Genomic DNA, 8,790 nt, shown 5'->3' with positions numbered 1-8,790 from the left:
GTATCAGGAAGTTTTTAATGTTTGATGTTTCATTGTGTTTTCATATTCTGTGGAGAGCTGCTCAGAGTGGCTGGGGAAACCCAGCCGGATGGTCAGGGTATAAATACATTTATTATTATTATTATTATTATTATTATTATTATTATTATTATTATTATTATTTTACATTTTAGGTCAGTGGTTCCCAATTAGGAACTGCAGACCCCTTATTTTTCAAAAGCCAAGCCATGAACCCCATTCTCTTCAAAATGTCGCTATCTCTGTAGTAGTTCTTGTTATGTGAATGGTGCCACTATCCCCTCCAGCATGTCTCAGCGCAAACGTACGTCTTCCGAGCTTTGCTCCTGTGCGAGTCACGTGACCCGTGCGAGCACACGGCGCCCACCAACAGCCTCTCGATGGGTGCGTGCCATGGACATCAGTTGGGGTTTGCAGAATCCCCAGTTGGGAACCACTGTTCTAGGTGGTTATCTTGCAAGAAGCAGCAAGAGGAGAATTATAGCATGCAGGAGAATCTCAAAATATAGGCGTGAAGGAAAAAACTTCACTGTACCTGCAGAATTGTAAGAAGGAGGGATGGGTTTAAACTACAGGAGGGAGGAGGGAGAACTTGTTTTGGACCCAGAGCAGGCAGCACGGCCAATGGCCAGGAATTAAGGGAGTTTTAGTCCAGCAACACCTGGAGGGCCACAGGTGAGACACACCTGAGCTACAAGGATGCTGATGAAATAACCACAGGTGATCAAGCATGGAGTTAATAAGCACACCCAGGAAACTACAAAAGGCCACAGTTTCCTAAATACAGGTGTGCATGGGGGACAGAAAGTCTGCAGGCTAAATAAGTTGTGTATTTGTGGCTAGACTAGTGTTTTTTCCTCTCTCTTTCTTTTAAGGTCCTAGGGCAGGTCACATTATTAAAACATAGCATTAAAACCAGGTTTAAACAACTTATAACCACAAAAAATACACCTCAATTGCCCAAAGCCAAGGTAAAGAGGTGAAAACTACAGCATTCTCTGGAAGCTGTATAAAGAAGGTGCCAGACACACCTCTAGGAGGATGGAGTTTCACAGCTTAGGGGCCACCACAGAAAAGGTCCTCTCACCCGAGGCTGACACCCCTGAGCTTCTGAGGGCAGGAGAACTACCAAGAGGACCTCTTCGGCTGGACTCAGCACCTGAGATGGTTTGTAGGGAAGGAGGTGGTCCTTATATATTTGGGACCTGAGTCATTTAGGGCATTAAAGGTAAAAGGTAAAGGACCCCTGGACAGTTAAGTCCAGTCAAAGGCAACTTGGGTTGCGGCGCTCATCTCGCTTTCAGGTCGAGGGAGCCGGTGTTTGTCGGCAGACAGCTTTCTGGGTCATGTGGCCAGTAGGACTAAACCACTTCTGGCGCACAGAGGACTGTGATGAGTGCCAGAGTGCATGGAAACACCGTTTACCTTCCTGCCGCAGCGGTACCCATGGGCGTACCCAGCAAGGGGCAGGGGAGGCAGCTGCCCCCCCCAGAAGCAAAAAAAAATTAAATGCTGTGCCTCGCTCCAACTTTCCCCACCAAGCCTCTTCGCAGACGCCAGCAGGGAGGGAGGGAGAGGGTCTCTAACCCCCCCCGCCCGCCCTTCATCTCTGCTCCGAAAAGCGCGAAGAAAGGAGGACCCCGCTCCGCTCCCACAGCACACCTTCATCATCAAGTGCCACTCACGACCATGGCTGGGAAGGAAATGGCACACAAAGGGAAGGCAAGTCATGCCCGCCCCGCCCCCTCCGAGAGAGATCCAAGGAGGAGCTGTGAGTAAGGCGGTGGTGGAGGCTCCCCTAAGGCTGCCCCCCCCCCCGGGAAGGATCGCGGAGCACCTCGGGCGGCGGCGGGAGTGCTAATCCCCATTCCCGTCCCCCTCCTCCCTTCCAGACGCCTTTACCATGGCTTGCCCCCCCCCCTAGTTTTGATCCTGGGTACGCCCCTGGCGGTACCTACCGTGTTTCCCCCTTTTTAAGACACCGTCTTATTACTTTTTTTTCTCAAAAAACCACAGGGTGGCTTATTTTCAGGGGGTGTCTTACTGGTACCGGTATTTTTATTACGAGTCTGAGGGAAGGGAGGTGTGTGCGTCCCTGGTGCAGCCCTCTCTCCCCGGCCCTGGGATGTTCGCGAAGGGCTGCTCTCTCTCTCCTCCAAGGTGGGGACTCACTTAATAGCAATCTGCTACACTGGAGCTTCTTAAATCTAAACCAGTATAATGGAATCTATCTGTGTGATACAGTCCTAGCAGTAGCCTATACCTAAAGCAAGTAAGGATCTCTACCAGCCAGCTGCCCAAGACTGCAAGACTGTCTGAAGTTCCAACAACATAGCACTTTGCAGTGCTATCACTGATAGCAAAGAAGCTACCTGCTGAGAACAAAGAAGCCAGCTAAGCAGCAATTAAGATTGCTGACTTGGTAAATGGTAGCAATTGAGAAGCAATTGAGCCAGCGAGGTGAGGAAGCACGTGTTGTTAGGACCGGCAGTTTAACTTTTGTGTAAAGCAGCGTTTAGCAGCTCCTTTTAGCAGCTCGCAAACAGCGAAGGAAAAAGTCCTTAATAAATAAATAAAAGTCCCCAAGGCAAGGACTGCGATCCAGACTACTTACAAATCCTTAAAGGGGCAGCTCCACAGACAACCAAGCAGCATAAGGTAGAAAGAAAACTGCAGCAGGATTTTTAAAAGGCTGCTTTATGCCCGGTAAAAGCAATGAGACAACAATCAGACACGGGAGATTCCCGTTAAGAGGAAATCAACGTGCATTGAATGGAAGGGAATTTAGGGAAAGGTGGGGGGAAGCGAGAGGTGGGCTGTGTGTGTGTGTGTGTGTGTGTGTGTGTGTGTGTGTGAGAGAGAGAGAGAGAGAGAGAGAGAGAGAGAGAGAGAGAGAGAGAGAGAGACGCAGGGGGGGGGGGAGAGAGACAGACGCGCGCACGGAGGTCTCTCCCTAAAAGGGAAAACAGCCTTTGCATTCTTCAATCGCCCCTCTTTTCTTCCTCGTGCCTTCATCTCCTCCCCACCCCACTTTTCTCCCCTTCACCAAGTAGAGCTTACACAGCTTGGCTAAAAAAATTATTTTTGGATCTTTTTATTTAAAAAAATGCTCTCAGAAACGGGGAAGGGAAATCACAAGGCTTCGGCAGCCAGCAGCTACGGCTGTTCGGTGCATTTTTACAAGCTTTTAAAGGAAATACGTGTCTGTGGAGCGACAGCAAAATGGGGAGAGATTTTTAAGGGGGGAGTTGGCTGGCAGGAGGGGGGTTATTGCTAGTGGGTGAAGGGTCTATCAGTATGTCTTATTTTCGGGGTATGGCTTGTATCGCGCAATTGCTTAGAAATCCTGCTATGGCTTATATAATGACTACGTCTTAAAAAAGGGGAAACACGGTATTTATCTACTTGCACTGGTGTGCGTTCGAACTGCTAGGTTGGCAGGAGCTGGGACAGAGCAACGGGAGCTCACCCTGTCGCGGGGATTCGAACCGCCGACCTTCCAAGCGGCAGGCCCAAGAGGCTCAGTGGTCTAGACCACAGCCCCACCCGTGTCCCAGGGCATTAAACACCAATGTGAGCACCTCCACCTGGCCCGGAAACGAACTGACAACCAGTGCAGCTGTTTTAAAACAGGGGTTATGTAAGGGAACGCCCACCCAGGAATCTGGCAGCTGCATTTTGGACCAACTTCCTCTCCTCCCTGCTGTTCCAGAGGACCATGCAAATTGGGAGAACTCCAGAAAAAGGGGTGGAGGAGGGGCACTTTCCCTCTTGCTCCATTTTGGAGAATCTAGGAAGATTGGCAATGGTACGAGGCACCCTTGGGCTCCCCTAGCACCTCCCCTAGCACCTCGCTTGAAAGCACTTCTTACAAATGTGGAACGGGCATTATGTGGTGCCTGAAACGGGGCCGGTTTGGCCGATCGAAGCGAGTGCGTTTACACAGGGTAAGGCGATCTCAGGAGGCCGCTGTCACCCTGCGCACCACTTACCATGTAGAGTTGACTGACGTTGTCTTGACATCTGACGTAAGCTTCGTAGTCTGCAAAGACTTTGAACCTATTCGAGGAAGGAGTCAGAGCGGGCGTTAGAGGGGCTTGTGCCTGAAGGGCCTATGCACGGCTTTTAAAAACAGAAAGGCCTCAGGCCACCATCAAAGTCCACTGCCCTGTCAAAATAGAAACAGGATCCTCAACAGGCCCTAGAATCGTAGAGTTGGAAGAGACCACAAGGGCCATCCAGTCCAACCCCCTGCCAAGCAGGAAACACCATCAAAGCATTCTTGACATATGCCTGTCAAGCCTCTGCTTAAAGACCTCCAATGTAGGAGACTCCACCACACTCCTTGGTAGCAAATTCCACTGCCGAACAGCTCTTACTGTCAGGAAGTTCTTCCTAATGTTTAGGTGGAATCTTCTTTCTTGTAGTTTGAATCCATTGCTCTGTGTCCGCTTCTCTGGAGCAGCAGAAAACAATCTTTCTCCCTCCTCTATATGACATCCTTTCATATATTTGAACATGGCTATTGATTGACAGCCGCACGAATTATTATAGCTAGGAAGTGGAAGGGGCAAGCAGAAAATAAAATGGAATAATGTATGAAAAAACTTTTTCCCCTTTCTCTTGTTTTTTAAATTAAATTAAGAATTAATCATACATAAATAAGCATAAAAATGTGCTCCCCAAGACCATTCCATTGTACCTATCCAACCTCCCAAAATTTCAACACCTCTTGCGATGTTTCGACCCCTTTCCGTTTTAACAATACAAATTCTACAAACACCTTCCATATCTCCTCAAAATCATTTCTCCTGCATATTCCGTCTTACCTTAATGGCACATGTTAATTTATCATTAATAGCTATATCCCAAATCTCTTCATACCATTATTCCATTTTATTTTCTGCTTCCCCCTTCCACTTCCTAGCTATAATAATTTGTGCGGCTGTCAATCAATCTGTGAGCAAGTCCTTCATGGCCCGTGAACCTTCCACCCCATCATAAATTGATAATAATCAAAGGCCTGGAAACAATGCCTTATGAGGAACGGCTTAGGGAGCTGGGTATGTTTAGCCTGGAGAAGAGAAGGTTAAGGGGTGGTATGATAGCCATGTTCAAATATATAAAAGGATGCCATATAGAGGAGGGAGAAAGGAGCAATGGATTCAAACTACAAGAAAGAAGATTCCACCTAAACATTAGGAAGAACTTCCTGACAGTAAGAGCTGTTCGGCAGTGGAATTTGCTGCCAAGGAGTGTGGTGGAGTCTCCTTCTTTGGAGGTCTTTAAGCAGAGGCTTGACAGCCATCTGTCAAGAATGCTTTGATGGTGTTTCCTGCTTGGCAGGGGGTTGGACTGGATGGCCCTTGTGGTCTCTTCCAACTCTATGATTCTATGATTCTAGTTCTACCTCTGGACTTTGGTCAGCTTTAACCCCATGATTTCTGCTATCTCCTTAAACACCCTTTGCCCAAAAAATTGTATATATTTACACCCCAGGAAGAACTTTCTGACAGTAAGAGCTGTTCAACAGTGGAACGGACTCCCTCGGGAAGTTGTGGACTCTCCTTCCTTGGTTTTTAAGCAGAGGTTGGATGGCCATCTGTCATGGATGCTTCAGCTGAAATTCCTGCATTGCAGGGGGTTGGACTAGATGACCCCTGGGGTACCAATTCTATGTTCCTTAAACTTTTTCTGGGGTGGAGGGTCAGGGAAAACAGACCCTGCTGCGATTGACGCACAGAGGCCAGGCAAGTTACAGAGTGTGGAACAAGCAACCGTTTCCAAGCCGAAGCTGATACAGGTTCTCCACTCACCGGTCATGGTAGAACAACATGTTGACCACATCTTTGAAAAGGTCGGGCTCCTTTGGTGAAAAGAAGCCACTCTTGATCTGATCCATAGCTTGCTTCAGCTCAGGAAGCCTCTCGTAATATTCCAGAGCTTTGTACCTGATGGAAAGAGGGAGGGAAAACCTTCAGCGCACATATTGAAGACTACCGATGCCCACATGCTGTGGTCTGTTACGCGCTCCTGGCTTTGCAAGTCACAAGACATCCTCGGCTATCTCACTTTGTTATACCAGGAGGGGCAGACATGTAAACTCCCTTGATTTGGTGAGGAAAATCTGTTGGAGGTTTAGCAGCAGGCATCATTCGGTTTGTAACTTAAGGGTTAATTACGTTCATGTGAAAGCCAACTAGTCAAGATGGAGACAGGTGGGGGTATTCTGACACATGGAGGAATTACATTTACTGAGATAGCACATGCTCTGACTGGCTGCGCAATTCGGAGGGAGTTTTCCTCTTCAATTTATACAGTGGTACCTCGCAAGACGAAATTAATTCGTTCTACGAGTTGTTTCGTATTGCGAAGATTTCGTCTTGCGAAGCGTGGTTTCCCATAGCAATGCATTGAAATTTAATTAATGCGTTCCTATGGGCAAAAAAAAAAAAAGCGCAAAAAAGAGGCGCCGACTCACCCGCCACAACCGGAAGGCTCTGGGGAGGGGGAAGCAGGAGGAGGGCCAGGGGTCTCCTCCCGCCGCAGCCTCCGCTCCTTCAGGAGCGCTGCCAAGGGCTGCTTGGTGAGCCCCGCTGCTGCTCCTGCCGGATTGCCGAGGGAGAGAAGCGGCCCGTGCTTGCCCGCCAGCCCACCGGGGAGGAGCTGCGGAGGCCACCATGACTGCTGAGGAGGCGCTGAGCGCCACGCCACCGCAAGAGGCAGAAGTGGCAGCCGTGGACGTCACCCCTGGTGGTGACAGCGGAGTCCTCAAGGTAAGCGTCGCCGTTGGAATCCAAACCGTGGCCTCCTCTGGAGCGCAGGGTGGCAAGGCTGCTTCGTCTTGTGAAGCACGGCCATAGACAACTTCGTTTTGCGAGTCTTCAAAAAAAAATCGCAAAAAACGCTTTCGTCTTGCGATTTTTTCGTTGTGCAAGGCGTTTGTCTTGCGAGGTACCACTGTATACCGATTTTGTTCAGTGCTGTCTGGTTTTCGCCTCTATCCGGACTCCACCTGTATTAGGCAAAGTAACTTTGCCAGCAGAATTGCCATAACAGCCGCCTCCAAACTGTAAGGTAAAGGTAAAGGGACCCCTGACCATTAGGTCCAGTCGTGACCGACTCTGGGTTTGCGCGCTCATCTCGCTCTATAGGCCAAAGGAGCCGGCGTATAGCTTCCAGGTCATGTGGCCAGCATGACAAAGTCGCTTCTGGTGAACCAGAGCAGCACATGGAAACGCCGTTTACCTTCCCACTGTAGCGATTCCCATTTATCTACTTGCACTTTGATGTGCTTTCAAACTGCTAGGTTGGCAGGAGCTGGGACCAAGCAACGGGAGCTCACCCCGTCACATGGATTCAAACCGCCGAACTTCTGATCGGCAAGCCCTAGGCTCAGTGGTTTAACCACAGTGCCACAGGGTGGCAAGGCTGCTTCGTCTTGTGAAGCACGGCCATAGATGACTTCATTTTGCGAGTCTTCAAAAAAAATATAATCGCAAAAACGCTTTCGTCTTGCAATTTTTCCGTTGCGCAAGGCGTTTGTCTTGCGAGGTACCACTGTATACCGATTTTGTTCTGTGCTGTCTGGTTTTCGTATCTATCCGGACTCCACCTGTATTAGGCAAAGCAACTTTGCCAGCAGAATTGCCATAACAGCCGCCTCCAAACTGTAGGTTAACTCAAATTATTGGACTTGCACCATTAACAGATGCAAAGGGTCAAAAATCTGATCTGACCATAGGCAAAATCTCTGGATTTTCTGCGCATTGGATAAGATCCGATTCAGTGGGCAAGATTAAATTTTTGCAAGGCACAACCGTGGAGCAATGAGAAAAGCTCTTGGAACCGGGGCTGGGTGGGGGGATTCATCAGTGCGCAATCCGATCAAAATACAGGTCAACAAGAAGCGTGGACGAGACCTTCGCTTCTGCCGTACTCACCCTCTCCGCTCCAGCTCTGCCACATCCTCCACTCTCATGCCAAAGATGAAGAGGTTTTCTTCTCCAGCCTCCTCAGCCATCTCAACGTTGGCGCCATCCATCGTCCCAATGGTCAGGGCCCCGTTGAGCATGAATTTCATGTTGCCAGTGCCAGACGCTTCGGTGCCTGCCGTGGAAATCTGCTCCGACAGATCCGTGGCGGGGATCACTGCCAAAAGGGTGCAATTTTAGCCATTCCTGCAGTCCTTTATTTATTATTATTATTATTATTATTATTATTATTATTATTATTATTATTTCCATTCTGAAGGAAATCAGGAAATCAGCCCTGAGTGTTCACTGGAAGGACAGATCGTGAAGCTGAGGCTCCAATACTTTGGCCACCTCGCGAGAAGAGAAGACTCCCTGGAAAAGACCCTGATGTTGGGAAAGATGGAGGGCACAAGGAGAAGCGGACGACAGAGGACGAGATGGTTGGACAGTGTTCTCAAAGCTACGAACATGAGTTTGACCAAACTGTGGGAGGCAGTGGAAGACAGGAGTGCCTGGCGTGCTCTGGTCCATGGGGTCATGAAGAGTCGGACACGACTAAACGACTAAACAACATTTATTATTATTATTATTATTATTATTATTATTATTATTATTATTATTATTATTATTGGTTTCCATTTCTGTCACAGCCAACCATGAGGGCTCACAGCAGGTAATCAGAAAAACACACACATGCAGAATCAATCAAGCAATTGTTTGTGGCGGGGAAAACCCAGCCAGATGGGCGGGGTATAAATAATAAATTAATAATAATAATAATAATAATAATAATAAT

General features: G+C 48.5%; 1 protein-coding gene across 2 annotated transcripts in view; it reads right to left on the bottom strand.

The window, feature by feature from the left end:
• Nucleotides 1-8,790, bottom strand: part of PYGL (glycogen phosphorylase L) — a 53,637-nt gene that overhangs the window by 1,820 nt on the left and 43,027 nt on the right. For both annotated transcript variants that reach the window (XM_060270675.2, XM_088674708.1), the window contains exons 18-20: nt 7,962-8,169; nt 5,835-5,969; nt 4,011-4,077 (exon numbers count right to left, since the gene is read on the bottom strand). In XM_060270675.2, coding sequence (XP_060126658.1) covers nt 4,011-4,077; nt 5,835-5,969; nt 7,962-8,169 — 410 coding nt within the window. The remainder of the gene's footprint in view (nt 1-4,010; nt 4,078-5,834; nt 5,970-7,961; nt 8,170-8,790) is intronic.

This window comes from Zootoca vivipara, chromosome 1 (genome assembly GCF_965207765.1).
Source record: "Zootoca vivipara chromosome 1, rZooViv2.hap1.1, whole genome shotgun sequence".
In the NCBI taxonomy this organism is placed as follows: Eukaryota; Metazoa; Chordata; class Lepidosauria; order Squamata; family Lacertidae; genus Zootoca; species Zootoca vivipara.
The sequence above is the reverse complement of the archived record's forward strand: the minus strand, read 5'-3'. Positions and strand labels throughout refer to the sequence as shown.